The 19343-nt window shown below is 39.7% G+C and overlaps 1 protein-coding gene and 1 long non-coding RNA gene across 2 annotated transcripts in view; one reads left to right on the top strand and one right to left on the bottom strand.

Annotated features, from left to right (window-relative positions):
* Positions 1-19343, top strand: part of LOC144049009 (breakpoint cluster region protein) — a 39163-nt gene that overhangs the window by 428 nt on the left and 19392 nt on the right. Inside the window, exons 2-4 of the mRNA XM_077561559.1 lie at positions 68-1800; positions 18161-18330; positions 19197-19301. Coding sequence (XP_077417685.1) covers positions 465-1800; positions 18161-18330; positions 19197-19301 — 1611 coding nt within the window. The 5' untranslated portion in view covers positions 68-464. The remainder of the gene's footprint in view (positions 1-67; positions 1801-18160; positions 18331-19196; positions 19302-19343) is intronic.
* On the bottom strand, positions 5877-10751 carry LOC144049010 (uncharacterized). Its single transcript, XR_013293466.1, has 3 exons — positions 10626-10751; positions 10333-10555; positions 5877-8649 (listed from the first exon to the last, which is right to left on the bottom strand). It is a non-coding gene; the product is annotated as an uncharacterized LOC144049010 (long non-coding RNA).

Here is a 19343-nt window from a genome sequence, read left to right as displayed (position 1 = left end):
TTAAGAAAAGTAAGTTTTGCATTGTCTATCTTTTTGAATTTGCTGTGTGATTGTGTGCACGGTACAGTAATTACACACGGATGCCCCGCCTCTTCTGCTGTGGCTTGCTCTTCGACGAGGAGCCAAAACACCAAGTGTTGTGAGTCAGTCTGACAGCAAACACAGATGACAGAGGATCTCGGGAGAATAAATGTTTAAAAGAAAGAGCAGAGCACGAGGACAACGATGCAGTTTTTGGACTTGTCACTGGAGGAGTAAAGAATCTGGACCGTTGCTGTTTTTGTTTTTTTAGCACGAGTCTGTAAGTAAAGACTAAGCTTTTCTTAATTGTGAGGTGGACCAACACATTTCCCCTTCTTTTCACAGTACCATGGAGATAGTAGGAAATAGAAAGCTAGGTTCACCATATTTGCAGGGATTTTCCCTTGGAATTTTTTTGTGAATAGTATTTGTCTAGAATAACAATGGTTGAACCCGTTGGATTTGTGGAGGCTTGGAGAGCCCAGTTCCCTAATTCTGATCCGCCATGCATGGAGCTGAACTCTATGTGTGATATTGAACAGGAGCTGGACAAATGTAAGACATCCGTCAAACACTTGGAGAAGGAAGTAAACAAAGAGCGCTTTAGGATGATTTACCTGCAGACTCTTCTTGCAAAAGAAAGGAAATCTTATGATGGCCAGCGTTGGGGGTTTAAAAGGATTCCTCAGGAAAGGGATGGAACCCTTTTTAGTGGTCCAGACAACCAGATGCCTCTCAAAGAGGAAGTATCAGTAGTGCAGCCACGGACAGCACCTGGCAAGAAAGAAAAGTGTACACCACATTCAGAGGGAGAGGTTGAGGGTGCCAAACAGAAACGCGGGGAGACACCTGTCTGCCGAGAGTCCGACATTTCTGAATTCCCAGTGGGACCGGGTTCGGTGGCAGCTCTGAGATCCAACTTCGAGCGCATCAGGAGAGCCAACTCAAACACAGCTGGAGATGGCAGGGAGTTGTCAGTGACGGGAGGACCAGACAAACCCTTCTACGTGAACATGGAGTATCATTACGAGCGAGGACTGGTCAAAGTTAATGACAGGGAGGTGTCAGACAAAATCAGCACGCTTGGTTGTCAGGCCATGCAGATGGAACGCAAGAGGTCTCTTTATTCCGTACCAGGGAACCTATCAACCACCGCAGGAGACATGAACAAGTGTGTTCAGCGGGGCCGATCCACTGAGGGGAACTGCAGTTATAATGGGTCGTATGACGAACCAGAGGTCACACATCACTTCCTGAAAGACAGTGTGATCCATTCCACAGGAGGAAAGTCTGAGACACAGCCAGCTGAGTGTCAACCATACACCAGCGTGTATGTCGGTGGAATGATGAGTGAGGGGGATACTCGAGTGATCCACATTAAAGACCACAGCATAGAGGAGAACATGCATCTAACATGGCCTCGGCGCTCCGGTTCTCCCAGCAGCTTTGATGACGACCAAGGAGGAGGGTACACACCAGACTGCAGCTCCAATGAAAACTTGACATCCAGCGAAGAGGACTTCTCCTCAAGCCAGTCCAGCCATGTTTCTCCCAGTCCCACAACAGATCAGATGTTCAGGGACAAAAGTCGCTCACCTTCCCAGCAGTCGTTTGACAGCAGCAGCCCACCCACGCCTCTCTCCCAAAAGCGTCTGAAGCAGCAGGTGGGGGTGACTGACCTGAGCAGGGTACATAAAGCAGGCCAACCATGGCCTAGTGATGGGGAGTCTACCACATCCAGCAGGACCTCCCACGACAACAGTGTTCAAGGTGATCTGGGTAAGTCTCCAAAGCATACTCTCTCTTGTACAACAAATAATGTTTCTAATTCAGATTTGTGATTAACCTTAAGTGGGTGTTTGTTCAATATGGACCACTTAATACATCACCATTACACTACACATTTACACAATAGCCCATGTGATTTCTCCAGACATGAAAGTAATAAAACATTTAGCATGAAATACTGTATAATAAATTACAATTTTAGACATATATCAAATATGCATTTTTTTCATGTTGCTTGTTGTTTTATTTTTCCCGTTATGTGTTGCACTGGTTTATTACTTGAAGGTGCATTGTGCCGCTTAAAAAGGTACCGGTAACATTAGAGATTTTTTCTACATCATGAATGCTCCACCAATGTCCAGATGAGTACAAAGAGCCCTAACTGTTTTACTCTGACTGCACCTATCAGCTTTTATCTTCCCTTTATAGTAGAGTGTGTGGACCCTGCACACTCCACAATTTTTTTTCATTGGGAGGGGAGGGGCGGAGTTTTTCTTGCCTCATTTGAAGTCATGTTTTTGTTTGTCAACTGTGGCTGTCGCATTAAGATCGTGAAGATCCTTTAATGTCTTTTTTGAATTAAGGTTTTTTGAGGCCAGTGCAGATTCAAATATTTTGCAGACTAGAATTACGATATCTGATTTTTACCCCCAGCTGATTATTCATAAAATAACATAGTCAAGCCCAAAATTATTCATACCCCTGGCAAATTTTGATTTAAAATTACTTCAACCAGCAATTTTTTCCCCCGGATTTAAAATGGCACAGGTGTCTCCCAGGAGATAATAGGATGTTATACAAGAGGCACCACTGTGAAAAAAAACATACTTCAAGTTCTCAGCTTTTATATGCATTTGAACAGAAAGTGGCAGGTCCAAAATTATCCATACCCTTCTCAAAAATCAATAGAAACGCCTTTATTGGCTATTACAGCGAATAAATCATACCCAATATTTGCTGATCAGCTTTTTGCATGTCTCGGTTGATTTTTTTGCCTATTCATCTTTAGCGATGGGCTCTTCTTATCATCACCCTTAGGTTTAGTTCCCTCCACAGATTTTCAACTGAATTCAATATATATAAAAAGGGCATTTTTGGAATGTTTGAATGTAATTATTTTTTGCTTATGTTGTAATGTTAAATCGTACCCCCCCCCCCCCAAGCAAATAATTGAAAGGGCTAATGTAAGCCAATTCAGATGATTTTTTTTTTCCAACATGCTGATAAACCACTGGTTTTGCAAATTAACCAAATGATGACAAAGTCATTTTATGCTCAAAGTATCCAGGATAAAATGTGCATCCACTAACCCTTAACCTGGGACCATGTAAGAGGAGAACAGAGCTACTGGTACCAAAGAGTACATTAAAGTTAGACTAATCAAGTCTGTTTCACCAAAAGGCCTTGCGTTAGAATAAGTTGCAGTACATTGTTTTCTAAAATGCATCTGCAATCTCTTTAATGACAGCCCACCACTCTAACTCCAGACCTAAATGTCTTCTGGCCAGGATTATTATGACCCTTATTTTTAACACATGATGCTGTTAACCTGCGGTGGAGGGAAATATAATGAGATGACTGATGTGACCTACATAAGCTAGGCTAGGTTTAATGAATTGCATATTCTAAACACAATAATGAGCATTAAGACACATTCTCCCCAAAGCCTGGTAATGAATGTTAATTCTTTGCAGCTTTAATCGGCTTTTGCTTAACACAACACAACACTGGAAAAATATTTTTACTTTGTTATAGCTTGCAAAAAAAGGTGCATGGATTGACATGCTACATTAATCAATGATGGCGAATTAGGAGGTTTTTTTTTTCATTTTTTAACCTGACCTCCCCTCATTTTCGGCCCCTTCTGCTCATGGCCCACTGAGTGCCAGAATGCTCTCACAGCAAGGCTACGACGGAGGCAGCTCCTGCCCCCGGGCTTCCCAGTCACTTCGGCTTGTCCACTCTTGAGTGTTTTTGTGTCAGCACACATCAGTGTTGTTGTCCTTGGTGCCGAGTAATTAACCTAAAGGGGTTTGTCTAGCGTGATAAATTTAGGGAGTGTCTTTTGTCATAGGAGGTGGGTAGAGAAAAGCCTTGACTACTCACTCAAAAAAGAGGATTGAATGGCTTAAAACGTGTCACGCGGCTTCTAATCGAAATGCTGGCCATCAGTGCTTCCTGTTGTTATGCGTGAACACAATAGTAGAATCTGTCATTGTGACCAAGTATTGACATGGTAACAATATAACAATGTTAAGTGGGATAAGCAGAGTGGTTTGGCCAACTTGGGGATGTCATGGACAGGAGTCAGGAGTTAGTTAAGGACTTTTATTGTTGTGGTTTTGTAATTCCCCAATCATATAGTCAGTAAAATCAAAGCCGAACATTCTGCAAGAGGGATTGGGATAAAGGGAAATTGTTTGCCTCTGTCCCTTAAAAATCATCTAATGCAGGTTGGATTAGGCAGATGCACAGAATGTGTTGTTATATAAAGTGATTCTGTCCAAAGCTCTTCGACACAAAGCATGTGACAAACAGGCAGATTGTGCGTGCTATAATCGGTATGAAGTGTAAGATAGCACGCTTCTGGGATGACTGCAATGTACAATCTATTCAATCTGGTTCTGTATCGATCTTCATTCTCATTTGTCAGTCAGTGCTGTAAACGTGACTTTGGGCAGAGAAAACAGTGAATTTCATGATGGCAAAATCATTTGAATTAATACTTCAAAATGATTTGCAATATATTAAATTGATATCTTTTTGCATGAGTAAGCAGAGTGTGTATGAAAGCAATGACTTGTGTCCTCATGATAGCCTTAGCAACATTATTTCCTGGTGGGGAAAGAGAGACATTTGCCATGATTTGAGACTTCCATCTGTTAACGGTGATTATGAGTTAGCAGTTGGTGCTCTAAATGTCAGGATATTTAAAAAATGAAGAAAAACTGATGCACACACAAAGCATGTATTGTGAAATTATGGTTAGTTTGTTTTTTTATACATACAGAATGGTATATATAATTTAAGTACAACATGCTTGTAATATTTTGTTACAATAACCCTTATTCTCAAAATTGAAACATTTAAACAAAACTTTAAAAAGCATCTTTTTTTTTTTTCAAACTTAGACATTCCTGTGTTGTGATTGTAACAAATTACTGTATATGCACTTAATAAAGTTCTACACAATTAACAGTTTTTCAAAACAATACAATTAACTGCTTTATAAACATACTGTAAATTTATATTAAACACAATTGAGTTTTGTATGATAGAGGAGCCCTCTACAACTTTTCCAGTTTCTCACATGGCCCCTTGAGAAAATGCATTAATACTGTAATGGGTATTTTAAATGCATTACGTTTTACAATGTTTTTAAGGCGCCATGTGGCTTATGTGCCACCCCACCTGGAAAACTGTCTTTTACAGCCATGCACTCAGTTAGTTTCTTTTCAAAATTTGTAGCCTGCAAGTCTGGGCAGCCCTGATTACATCACTGAGACATCATTTGTGTTGTTTTTGATTGGCATTTTATAAAAGGGCCCACCTTCTTGCCTTTTCTAAAAGTGTTCTGCTGCTTTGAGTGTTTTCTCTAATCTTGTGGAGATGTGGTTGAAAGTTCCTGCGGACATTTGAGTGTTTTATTTGTCCGAAAACAATTTCCAAGAGAGCTACAGTATAACTGAGTGCTTGTTCACTGACCAAAGATGTTTTCCCATGGGCAGAGAAGTTCTTGTTTGACACTGACTGTTGAAAATGTTCATGATAGTGGCTTAGTGGGTGCTGACATAAAGGCACAGCTGTTTGATATGTCTTGTATAATGAATTACCACATGTCTGGATTCCCTTTCTGATGTTGTAATAATATTTGTGCACACGTTGCTGGATTCAGATTTGGGCATGGAGTTAGTTGAGGCACGTTTCCAATAAACTGGCCTTTGTTGTGTTTAGGGAATGCAGAAAGCAGTCACAAAGATTTAAGTGTTCTTAAGTTTATTCAAAATAAGTGTGGCTAAAATGAATTTCACCCTGCAAAAAAAAGCTACCTTGATCTCATTGTTGTAAAGAAGCTTTGTACCCTGCTTAGTTGAGCATGGTGAAAGTATTAGGTAAAGCCTAATAAAATGCACTCAATGTCTGATGTCAGCTTGAGGCTGTCAAGGATTTTTTGTGTGTACATGTGTTTTTTCTGCACCATGCCATGCTTCTTATTAGGCAATTTTATTTATATAGCAGGAGCACATTTCATATATAAGGCAACTGAACTCAATGTGCTTCACACAACCAAAAGCACACCACCTAAAAACATTTACAAACAAAACAGCTGAAGACATTTGCAAAGCAAAGAGAAAAAAAAATAAGCTTATTAAAGTTATTGAACACATTTTCACAAAATTAAGACGTAAACAAAAATACCGTGTAGTGAAAAAGATTTGGAAAAATGCTTAAAAGACCTTAATAAAAAGGTATGGGAAATAAAGCACAGTTTTTTTTTTAAAACATGTATTTATACTTAGGACTGACTTTTAGTTGGCAACTTATTCCATTTGCGTCCAATATAACGAAACCGGGGCTCCACTATTTGACCCAAGTATGCAGATCCCAGAGCCATATTGGATTTATAGTCAATTATCATTTTCTTAGTGTATTCAGGACCCAAACCATTCAGTGATTTATAGAGCTGTTTTAAAATCTATTCTAAAGCTTACTGGGAGACCATTTAGCCTTAAGGACTACAGTAGCTGTAACAACTGTTTGATGCTCTTTTTAGGGAGTTCAATCAGAACACCTTTCCAATAATCAAGTCGACTGGAGATAAAAGCATGAATAAGCGTTTTCTGGTCTGCTTGGAGCATGTAACCCTTCAGTCTGGTTGTATTCATTTGGTAAAAGGCTGTTTTAATGATTTACTTTATATGACTGCTGAAAGTGAGGCCCAAATTTATTAGCAGCCTAACATTTCAGATGTAGTCTTTGCTTTTTAAAGATGGTGACTCCAAGTGTTTATTAACAGCAGCACTCTTTATTGCCAAACACAAATTACCAAAATTTTGTTTTGGTTTAGCCGAAGGAAATTTCGGTTTGTACAGTTAGTTGAACTGCTGTCATTTGGAGGACATTGACGTGTCATCTGCATAGCCACGATAGCTGACATTAGCATTCTGAAGCATTTGACCCAAGGGTAACATATACAGACTGAACAAAAGGGGTTCAAGGACTGACTCTTGAGGGACCCCACGTGTCTTGGCCATTCGATAAAATTCAAATCTTCCAATCATTATAAAATAACTGCTTTCATCCAAGTAGAACCTGCACCATTTTAGGACCATACCATTTAATCTTACCCAATTTTCCAGCCTGTTTAACAGTAAAGTATGATCAACTATATCAAATGCTGCACAGAGATCCAGTAAGATGAGCCCCAACACATTCCCTGCAACAGTGTTCAATTTTATATAATTTAGTATGTTAATAAGAGCTGTTTCTGTACTGATGAGGTCGAACACCTGATTGAAATTCACCAGCCAATTTCCATTCCAGTAATTGCTGAGCTGAATAAAAAGCACTTTCTCAACATTCTTAGTAAGAAGGGGAGGTTTAAGGTGTTGCATCCTTTTGTGATTTTGCTGGTTTGTGCTTATGTTTGACCTGATTGATTGTATTTTTATGTATTTATTTATGAATCTATCTATCTATCTATCTATCTATCTATCTATCTATCTATCTATCTATCTATCTATCTATCTATCTATCTATCTATCTATCTATCTATCTATCTATCTATCTATCTATCTATCTATCTATCTATCTATTCCACCATTAGCAGGCAAATTCATTGCATTTGTCTTTTGGGAAGAGTTTTGGTGCTATTTGACTTTGGGGATTGGTGATTTTGGGGTTGTCTCCTGGTTTCTGGCTTTGTGGGGTAATTGTCAAGCTACGATATAGACAAGAGTTTCTGATTGGCTATGGGTCCTTTAGGGAGGCCAGCTCTCGGGTGGGTCTATTTTGCCATAATTGATCATCATCATGACTCTTAAATGCCAGTGGCAAAAGGTTTATGTATAGCGGCTGGAAGAAGCGTCTGGGTGTGTGGACGTTTTTAGGGTTGAAGTGAAATAGTGACAGCTTACGGCAATGACTACAGCTTTACCACTGCCAAGCGCAAATGTACAAATGCAAGAGGTATTGTTTTTAAATTAATGGGATTCCAATCGATTTCCATGAGACTTTGCAGATGGTTAGCATATGAGCAAGAAACCATAACGTTTTAGCTCTATGAATGTTATATTTGCAGTTCTTCCTATTTACATATATTTTTTTAAACCTATCCTCTGTTATTTGCTGAAAAAGTCACCTATTTGCTGTTTTTGTGCTCATGTCAAAGCAATAACAGTATTGTATAACTTTCGTGCCATATGCTGAAGTAAATTGAGGTGCTTCTTTCGACAAAATAATTACTTTGCGCCAACATTTTGGTGCCATTGAACTATGTTTATGTGAGTTGAGGAGTTTCATTTAGACAATGCTAGTGCTTTGCCGCCATCTTCTGGCATCTAGCTATATAAAGCCTTTTTAGTGGGGATTGTCAGTTACTCCCTCTTCCCAGCAGAGCTCAGTCTCTATCCCCATGAAGTGCGGGGGTTCCCTGTAATTCAGACCGACAACAACACAACAAAACTGTCAACGGTTCAAACTGGGTGGAAGTCTCAACAAAGGTCAGGTGGATGCACATCACAAACATAAACTACTGCGGCGTGCACATAAGTGGTGTGTGCCACTTGTACTGTAAAACTAAATGATGTGTGCCAGTTCCAGTTCCATGTGTTTGCATACCTAAAATTAGAGAGGAGATAATTAGTTGGTGCCCATCAAACAGCATACAATATCATGGACTTGTGCATCTATTATAGTAGAGTAGCAGACCAAGGGAAGGCATTTGGCCTCTGTGCATCAAGGAAACCACTGTCAGTGTAGGAATTTACAACGGGTTGTTTCCAAATGATGTGGGATGATGAGCTTTGGGGATTCCCTTGTCTGTATTCTGTGCTTTGCTCATACCCTGGAGACTTACTTGGGCCAAGTCACTCAGCTGATTACAAGGTCCCGTGAGTCATTGAATTCAGCCGTTTAAGTTGTTACACTCTTATTTAAAGAGGGGGTTGCAAAAGTTACAAATGTTTCAAAACATTAGAAAATATGTAATGTCTTATGTGTTTGAAGAGTTACATTTTTAATAGGACCAGCTGCTCTGATTACACTCATTTTAAATTCAGATTTGTACAGTGAGCTAAGGGACGTTTGCATGGTAACGGGTTTACTATTAAGTGCTTTCTACAAAGCATTTTAGTCCTATAGTCAGCTTAGTAGCGTCACATCTCAGTATTCAAATGCAATTCCAGGGTTCCAGGATTGAGCATGTTTTTTTTGTGCTTGATTGTGCGGAAGCACACAACGGATTCAAACTTTATTAGTTGATTAGTGTCAACAGCAACAACTAATTGCAGTTTATACTTTTGTGACACTCTCGTTCCGAAGCTCAAGTCCATAGAGATGAGTTACTGTCCCCCAAATAATGTGGTTACAATAAAAAAATAAATTTAAAAAATTGTTTATAGATATATATATATATTTATTTATTTATGTTTTACAAACCCCCAAAATTCTTCAGAATACACCAATACTGTAACCATTCCATTCTCCATGAAAAACTGAAAAAAAATCATGGCAAACCCAGAAAAATCCAAAGTATAAAAGAAAGAAAAATTCTGAATATCAACACCTTCTTAAAATAATTGTCTAAGTCATTTTTTTCCGATTTTTCAGGAAACACAAAAAAATGAACCATTTGCCTCATGAGAAGGTAATTTAGGCAATTATTTTAAGAGGGTGAATCTGCGGGTGCCGAACTTTAAATATGCAGGGGTTGACTGTAGTTTTAAGTTGTAATATCACCATTTACCACTAGGTGGACATGTCTTAGTTGCATTTAATCTTATACTGCCCTATACTATGTGAGTAGGCCTAATAATCTTTGTTTTGCAAATGTGAAATACTATGTAGGATCAACATAGTTACTTAAATATATAACAATTTTGAAATGTTGAATTTTTGTGGGGAGAAAAAAAATCTGAACTGAGTTCTTGCACTTAATCAAACCCTTTGTTGTTGGGTTAGGATAGTGGATCTTTTACACACACACTAAAAAAATAATAAAAAATAAAATATATTAAGAGCACATATTTTGTCCATATTTAAAATAGTGTTTTTGTCACACATCTGGTTAGGAAGTGTGTGGTCATATGTGCCCCCCTTCAGCAATTAAGTCGCCCATCCCTGGTCTAGAGAGTGTCACTACTTGCCGCATCAACTGGTTTTAGACCAAGTCCTCATTTCCAGTCAAATGCAGAATCATTCATATTTGAGGTCCCTTGAAGTAATCCAGACAGACCTATCATTGTACCAGGACACACACATCTTAAGTGTAGTGGTTATGGAAGCTGAAGAATGCAGCCTCACCCTTTCCTCGAGAAAACGCTGGCCCACCGAAGGAAGTGTTGTTCGCAGACATGGTAAGGCAGCGCTGCCTCTGTGGTCTGTGGGTAAGTACGATACACCTGTTCCTCTGTGTAGAGTACAGTGCACAGCAGTCAAAAGCTGGCAGGCAATCATGACAGCAGGTCTGGCATTGCCAGCTGCTCTCACAGGAAAGTCTTTGAATGGGCTCCTTGTGCTGCCTTATCTGGGAACAGAAAAAAAAACTTTGTTGAAAAAAAACTACACCAGGTGGTGCTCAGTGCTCGCTAGCTCACCCAGTTAGCTTGTTTACTCAAACACTTTGCTGTAGATAATTGGAAAAAAATCTTTGGCATGTTTATGAGCATGTGGACCTGTGTCCCCTGGCTCAGTGGTCCTCCCTCGTGCTCTGCCTCAGCGTCTCTCGTCCTGCCGTCTCAGCTCCCCTCCTTGGTCACACTCAAAGGGCCCTCTGTGCTGCGGGCTGGCAGGCAAGTGCTAATGGAATGTCTCAGCTGCTTCCAGGGTGTGGAGGGGGGGGGGAAACGGATAATGAAATGTTAAGTGTCCTATGAGTTTACCTCTCTCATGACAGCCTGACCTGTGGAACTTGTTGCATTACTAGTCAACACAGTTTGTTTTAGGCAAATATGAGGCTGTTCGGTGTGAGGCAATGGGGAAACAGATGCCTGAGAAACAAGCAAAGAGAAACGCTTAGTTTGTTCACAACTCACAAACTGAGCTATTGACTTTTTGCACGGGACGTCACAGCCCTCATGGGAACGCCCCCTCGGGACACTGGACAGCAAAAGAGCCACTTGCCTGTATTGTAACCATTGAATCTCATACAGCGTAAAGTCTTTTATCTAATTGATTATCTTATAAAATGGTCATATCTTGCTTTGCGGTCGATTGTACAGACAGACAAAGGAGTAATGTTGCTTTTTATCGCATACCTAGTAATGAAGACAAAAGACGTCGATTGATAGCAGCAATCAACAGAAAGGACTGGCAGCCCACAAAGTATTCACGGATTTGAAGCAATCATTTTTTGCGAGGTTAGTAGATAAATGTTGTAATTGTTAGATAAATGTTCATACATTTTACTAGTAAACGTACACTCTAACAAAAATTGTAATAGAGGTGTCAAATTGCGTGTTTCAAATCACATTAACGAGCCAGATTGTTAGCGTCCACTCCAACTTCACGAACACACAGCTTAGTTTTAAAATGCACCCTCTTCAAAACTATTAAGTGCATTTAACTGTTTAATAATGGGTGATTTCGTCTTTGCGCTTGGAGTTTTTCACTCTGGAGTCATATTTATGAAATTACTGCATAACTTGCCACTACGATAGTCATTTGTTCCATGCTAGTAAACATAGTAACATAACATCATCACAGCGTTTTAATATAGACTGGACTTTGTAAAAATAAGTCAGTTAGCATGATAAAAAAGTTTTACCTTTGCATTACGAGGTATATTGTCCCCCGTTGTGAGCGTAGCATCTCGTCCCAGAGACTTAGCCAGCGACAAGCTTTTCAATCAGCCCCGGTGTAAGGAGAAGTGACTACATAATGATATAAGTTGTGCGCTGTGAATTCCGGCAAAGTCGGTGATTTGATTAACTTGGTAAAAACAGCAGACGACAGAAGGTAAGGGGCTGTTTTCAAACTAGCGATCTCCAACTTAAGTGAATATCGCGCTCTACAGTATGAGTCCCGACTAAATGTGCAACTTCGACTGACAGGCGACCTTCGGTTGAAGTAATATATTCCATGGCTCTATGGGCAATAATAACTTTGAATTTGTAAAATAACAGTCGCTAAGTCACTAAGTCGCTCCGGGTCACGTTCACTTCCATTCAACAATCATTTCCTTCCGCCGTCCGTCATGGGCAGGCACGTGACGTCGGTGCAAATGGTCAATAGTGGGAAACTAGCAAAAAGTGAGCATTTAGTCAGATGGAGAATAGTCAAGTTTATTTATATACCCCTCAATCAAAAAGAGTCATAAAGAATATACCAAGCCCACAGTTGACAATTTTAACGACATCCCCTGATCTTACCACGTCCATTATTTTTTCATTATTTAGTAATTTTATCACCAACACCACCTGGAAGTATGTTATGCTGCTAAAAACACTTATATCTTCAATTTTGCGTCACTGTTTTTGCAGATTGGAACTACCGGGCTTTGATTATTTCTCTTATGAAGCACATTACAGGCAGTGGTCTCACCACGCTGAGCTATTTCTATCCACTGATTAGTAGGTGCACTGGGCTGGGCGGCCTAGTTCTAACCGATACTGTTCACTGACTGACTGGCACTAATTTTAGGCAAGTCTATACAGCAGATGAGAGGCATGTGCGGGTGGCCCTCGCTGCTTCCACAAGCCGTGTGGCTTTAAGGTCTCAGATTGATGTTTCGGCTATTGTTTTAACAGTTTGCCACAACACATAGGGGACTATTGCATTTACAGATCAAGCTACATGACGTTACAGGCACACTCCAATTAGTTTCTGTCAGATTCCATTTTACTACTCTTGGCATGCATTGCGCAGTTTGTAAAAGAGTTGATTTTGAATGTCTTTTCAGAGTGTGGAAAATCATTGTCATGTCTCACAAAGTGATTCAAGTGGCATAACAGGTGTATTCACAAATTGGATTATGCTGGTCGTTGTCTTACGTAGTCGGTGGTATCTTGATTAACTTTTTTGCATTGTGAAAGCCATTCACAATAAACCGCTGCAGCCGCTCAGTGTTTCCACTGTTTTGAGTATCTTTATTTATTGTTGACAATGTTTTGACATTACCTTACACTTATCACCATAAATCATATAGGTTTATTGAATTATTGGAACTTGTTTTGCATGTGTTAATTCTGCAATATGTATGCTACCATGGCTAGCCTGGATGTGAAAACTATTCACTTTTCATTGGTCTTACTCTATACGGTGTCGACCAAGAGATGGGAAGACTATGAATGTTCTAAACTTTGATACCACTGTCGTATAAAGCATATTAATGAGCTTAGAGGAGTTGCCTAGCCAACATCATGTTATTCAGGTCACAAAATAGTCAAGTAGTACTAGTACAGTAATGCAGTCTTACCTCAATTGCTTCAAGGCATGAGTAATAAATATATGATATATATATATATATATATATATATATAAAAGTATATAATAAATTCTACAAAATCTTCAGAATTTTTACAATCCATCAATTTGTTTTCTATACTGTCTCCTCATTTGGATCGTGAGTGAGCTGGAGCCTAAAACAACTACAGTATTTCCACTTGGCTACAGTACTTATAATACCTATGGTCCATTTAGAGCCTTCAACCAAGTTAACATGCACGCTATGCACTCAGTCAAGCACAAGGAGAACACACAGGAAGAAGGATGGAGCTGAGATCCGAACCTCAGAACTGTGAGGCAGTTGTGCTAATGACTGGGGCACCATGCTGCCCTTTTAAACATTCATTTAATTATAATGCCCATCCCTGGTCAATATTTATGCAAACAACATTACTGTTTAATGCTAATGAGGGTTTCTAGCATTTTTCCCTCTTTCATAGTGTTTAGTCAGGCAAGCAAAATAGCTGTGCTATTCAATAATAAACATATTGGTAACTTTGTAGAGAGTTAGAGTACAACTGTCAGAAAGTTATTACTTGGATCATTATCACGGAAACCAACCTTCTTAAAAATTGTGATTTTGTTGAGGGTCCATGAATTGCCAAGCCTTTTAAAGTAGCACTCGGCAACTTTTCAAACTTCATAAAATATTTTCATAACTCTTCTGATGAAACATGGACTTAAAACTAGTTGAATGGTACCTTTGCCATGGCCTGAAGGGGTCTGTATCTATTTTACTGGTACTAAGAAACTTTGAGGAAGATGGTAGGAACACTGCCACAAAAAAAAAACTACAAATGTGCTGAATGCTTTATGGCATACGTCACTTCCCCCTTTCCCCATTATTCGTTATAAAGACGGAAGTCAACTTGAATGGCGACGCACGATTACCGCTTTCCTGGCAGAAGCTGCAAAACAATTGAAGAGTTTTGTCTGAGGAGACAAAAGAAGAAAAAGGGAAGCTACCCAGATAAAAGGACAGTAAAGGATCAACATTGGCCCGGATTTCACCCGCTGGCGTGAGCTCAAAAACGACGCAATGCACTTCATAGGAAATGTGGTCTCCCTTCAGGCAAAACATTACTGCTTTTGTCCGTATGGCGCCACCATAATCAACATAAACTGAAAGTTCCTTAGTGTTGCTTTAATCTATGCAGATTATTATTATTTTTTAATACAGATCTTGAATTAACCACATTAGTTTGTGCAGGTGTACTAAATGTTTGATTGACAATTGAGTGTATACTTTTGAGTAATCATTGACCTTATGATGAAGTCTTGTGTAGTGGGATTTAAATTGGCGGTTTTCTGTGGGATGATTTAAAACATGACCTGAAATAATCTCACCCACAGTTATGGCTGATTTTAAACAATGGATTACTCAATTTGAATCAGTTTTCCTTTTCATATCTTGATAACAATTCATAGAACCATAAATGGATCCTTTTAACACGTCTTTTCCTTCACTTGGATGGGTCATGGCATGGGGTGGGTAAAGCTACAGTACAAAGGTTACCGTGTTCCGTGCCTTCACTTCCCCACTTGTGTATTTGCTCTTGAGGCCGCTACAGATTTTCGAGTGATCACAAAGTTCAGTAGCGCATCCATTAGCTTAAACCTTAATATGTTGTTGAGCTTTTAACATCTCACGCCCACACATGTTTTTTTTCCCCAGAGGTTTAACCTTTCTCTCTAGATCATAACAATCTTTCAAATCTTTTCAATTCTTTAAAATTTATTTTAATTCTGTGCCAAATGTAATGGATGTACTTTCTTAGCTGAGTCCATCGCCATGTTGTCTAGTTCTGTTTATTTTTGACTGCATGCAAGAGAAACAGATGTCCCTGCCTGAGGTATCAACACACTAATCAATTAATTGTCAGTGCAGTGGCCTGGTCTTTTTGCCAGCCGGCAAACGGGTTTATGGATGCCAATTTTCTCGCTGCTGAAATGAATCAATAAACCTCATTGCCGAGTTTCATACTGGTTGAGTATTATTTTATCCAGATTGGCTTTCATCCAGAATAGGTGATTGCAATATTTTTAGTTTTAACTCAACAATGTGCAGTATGATGTCTGCATCATCTGTGTATTTGTCAGCACCAATGTTCACTTTGGATCTAAATGTTGTAGGATGTTGTTGGCATGGCAAAATAAGACTCAATGATTATCTGTGTGAGACTGAATCTCTGATTTTGTAACAGTCTCAGTTGTACATCTGTCGCTGGCCGCTACCATAGTTTATCTCTGTGGATTAGGATTAGGGATTTGACTGTTTTTGCGTTGTCATCAATAGCATAACCCAAAATTCCACCTTTCATTTCTCCTTTTCACTAGATAGAGCTAATATCCCTGTTTTATCATGACTAATCAATTTCCAGAAGAGGGAGCAGAAACTTGAATCACTGGTTTAGCCTTGGTGTCTTATTCGTAGCCTACTCAAGGTGGAAGTGAAGGAAAAACAGCAGTCTGTGTATTTAGCACAAAAAGGCCAGGAATAATTTCAAACAAATTGCCGACCGATGAAATTCTTGAAAAACACAAAATTACAGTGTTCAGGCAAAGCCCGAAGCAAATACAGCTTTGCTGTGATCCACAGCTGGTGGGCTCAGCGCTTATGTAAGGTCATTACAGAGTATTTATTACAGCTTTATTGCATGGTTGAAACCATTATGAGCTGCTGTGGGAAGAAACGGACGAGGAGGACATGGACCTACCTATCCAGCTACAGGATGTTTTATGATTTGTCACTGCAGACTCTGCTTTAAAAAAACAACAGTACAGACCAACATAGGTGCAAAAACAGCAAAAGCATTTGTTTTTATAGCAGGGGAGTGAAAACTGTGTTTTCTTCGCTGTGTTATCTACACATCAATCAACATTGAGATATGTAATGGTAGTCAAGAATTTTTACAGATTGTAAGCAAAATTCCTCAGGGATGACTAAGTATCTATGTTAAGCAATGAAATAGCTTTCTCTCCATTGGAAAAGTTCACAAAGGAGAAAATATAGGTGACTTATAGAAAAAAAATATGGCAATAAGAAATGAATTATGGAAAACAAAACTGAACTGCTGTGTGTAGTTTCTGACAGTTATTAGTTACATTTGATGTTGTGTTTTGGACTACCCTGTGGATGAAATTATTGAGACACTTCTTGAACAATCATTCGAGGGATTGGCTTGACATAGTTAATTTTTAAAAAATCAGAGTTAACTGTAAATATTGCATATTATACCTTTACAATACATGCTATTCTGTAGGTGGGAGTGGAACGTGTTTATGAAAAGATGACCTTGAGCAGAAGGCCTGTTTCCGCTCTGATGTTGAAGATGAATTGCTGAATTTCCCGGACAGAGCTGCCTGGACACTTCCTCAGTACAGCAGCAGATCTTGTTATCATGACTGCAATAAAAATATCTTTATTTTATTTATTTTCTCACATGCAAATGATTCTGAAGTTTTCAGATCAACCCATAATGTATTCTGTTTGGGGATGATTGAATTTCCCCTCGTGCTTAGTGTGGTATGTATAAGAGATAGGAGGAGATAGTTTTTGCCTCTGAGGCTGCTGAGAGGATGTGTTATTCATCCATTGGCAGAGCTGATGTATAATCTCGCTGGAACACAGAGTGGCCTTTCACACTGGACTTCCCCCGTGTACTAAAGCTAGCGGCTTGGCCGGTACTCATCTCTTCCTCACACAGTCAATACATGTCTCTCCCTCTCTATTGGGTTCCTGCTGTTTGTTGGCGTCTCTGGAGATGTCACAGTGTTAAATGTGCCCGGTTTCCCCGGCCTCTCCTAGGTGACTCAGCTTTGTCCTCCCTCGGGTTCCGGAATCCTCTCTTTCCTGTTTTCAAGCTTTTTACTAGCTTCTCTTTACAAGCCTGTCACCACTTTGCTGGATGCATGCTTTGATTTTGTTTTTCTTAGCGCCTTGAGAGCCCCTAAATAATGTTGAGAATTCAGATAAGTGACGGTGACTAGAGGATGGGTGGCATTGATGACAGGCTGCAATACCTGTTGATCTTCAAATCCTAGGTTACATTAACACTGTATACAATATTTGAAATTTTCCCACATGTGATCACTGTCAACCTGTTTAAAGTCAGACTTTGTATGCTTAAGAGACCATCGCAACAATAAGCTGTATGCAATTTTGTAAACTTTGGATTTGATGAAGAAGTGGAATCCAAGGCAAACAAAACCATTGTGTATTTTCTGTTTATCCACTCACCTGGCACAAGCTTTCAGTGCCTGGCACAGGGTTTGGGTAGATTTGTGCAGGACACGGGGTTGTGAAGGTGAAGTTAAAGGACTGAATGCTGCTTTTGGAGTACAGTGTAATAATTTGCATTATAATGAGATATAGTTTGGCTGTTACTGTGTTTTTCTCTGGATATTTTGTTGGTGAAGCGATTTATGTCCAAGCTGTATAATCAGCTTGGACATAAAACATTCTTATTGACCAGTGTTACATTACAGATTTGTGTCTGCTTATACGGCTTCATAATATAAACATTTACATTAAAATGAACAATTATATAATAGTTATTTGCATTTCTACTGAAGGGCAGACATACCAAGGCAATTTTCTTAATATCTTTACCGGTACGATTTAAAACAAGTCATGGTTGTTACTGTTATTACTACATGGCTTACATGTGTCTTTTGTTTCTGACAGATAATGAGACCCCTCCATCATTTAATTATGACCTGGAACACTCGGAAGAGCAATCTTGTCCTGATGCTCTGTCCCTCACCGGCTCGCCTTCCTCATCGCCACAGCTTCGCTCCAAAAGTCGATGCAGTGGAGACACGCAATCATCTGGTTCCTTGGAGTCTACGCTGTCGGTAAGATGACTGGTTGCACCATGGACTGGTCGCCAGCCAAGTGACAAGCAACTGTCCACACTCTCGTTCAAACCTAGACTCCTCACAGGACAAGCATTATAGAAAATTGAATGATGGGGATACAGTCCTTGCGAGTTTCGGTTCATCCTATCAAGGGTCGCCACTGCAGGCCATTCGCATGATTTGTTTGGCACAATTTTTACACAAGGTGAGATTTTTACTCCCTGATGCAACCCACCCATCTGGGCTTAGAACCGACTGTGCACTGACTGGGACCCATGGCCATCTTGAAACTTTTAAAGTGATTTGTAATTGGTTTTATATTTGGTATAGTCTAACTGACTAATCAGTTGCGGACAGGGAGATAGATAGTAGCAGATACAGTCTTCAACATGCAATCCCGAGCTAGATAAGAATGCATCTCAGTGTAAAACAGGGCATTGTACAAAACGGCAAACACATGTTAGGAGACCCCGGTCCCCTTCTGTCTTCATCTCGTATTTGTGGTATTATTATCCTCTGATGTGCTCTTGGTGGTCTTCAATATTGCTGTAGGAACTATGGCTGAGATTGTAGCTCCACCATGGTAGGCTGCACCGAGAGATGAATGATGCACTTGACCTGTTGAAATAATAAGCCCTGGTGTAGAAACACATTTATCTTCTTGAAGATAGCGCAAATGTCTGACTGAGCCCCTGTGGAATGTAAAACTCCTACACAGTGTAATAAAATATGCTTTGTCCTTAATCTTACAACAATATTTGTAGCCCCATGTGTGCGGTCAGTTAATAAGACTTGACACATCCGTCAACAGGAGACGGCTGTATTCCAATGTTTTCTCTTGGTCATGTCCATGTTGGTGTCAGGTTGAGCTGGATCAGGAAAAAGAGGTGGAGATGAGGAAGTGGGTTCTGTCCGGAATTCTGGCCAGTGAGGAGACCTACCTCAGCCACCTAGAAGCACTTTTGATTGTACGTTCAACACACACACACATCTCCCCCATACTGTATGCT

Source organism: Vanacampus margaritifer, chromosome 3, assembly GCF_051991255.1.
Source record: "Vanacampus margaritifer isolate UIUO_Vmar chromosome 3, RoL_Vmar_1.0, whole genome shotgun sequence".
In the NCBI taxonomy this organism is placed as follows: Eukaryota; Metazoa; Chordata; class Actinopteri; order Syngnathiformes; family Syngnathidae; genus Vanacampus; species Vanacampus margaritifer.
Note: the sequence above shows the minus strand (reverse complement) of the source record. Positions and strands in the feature narration are given on the sequence as shown.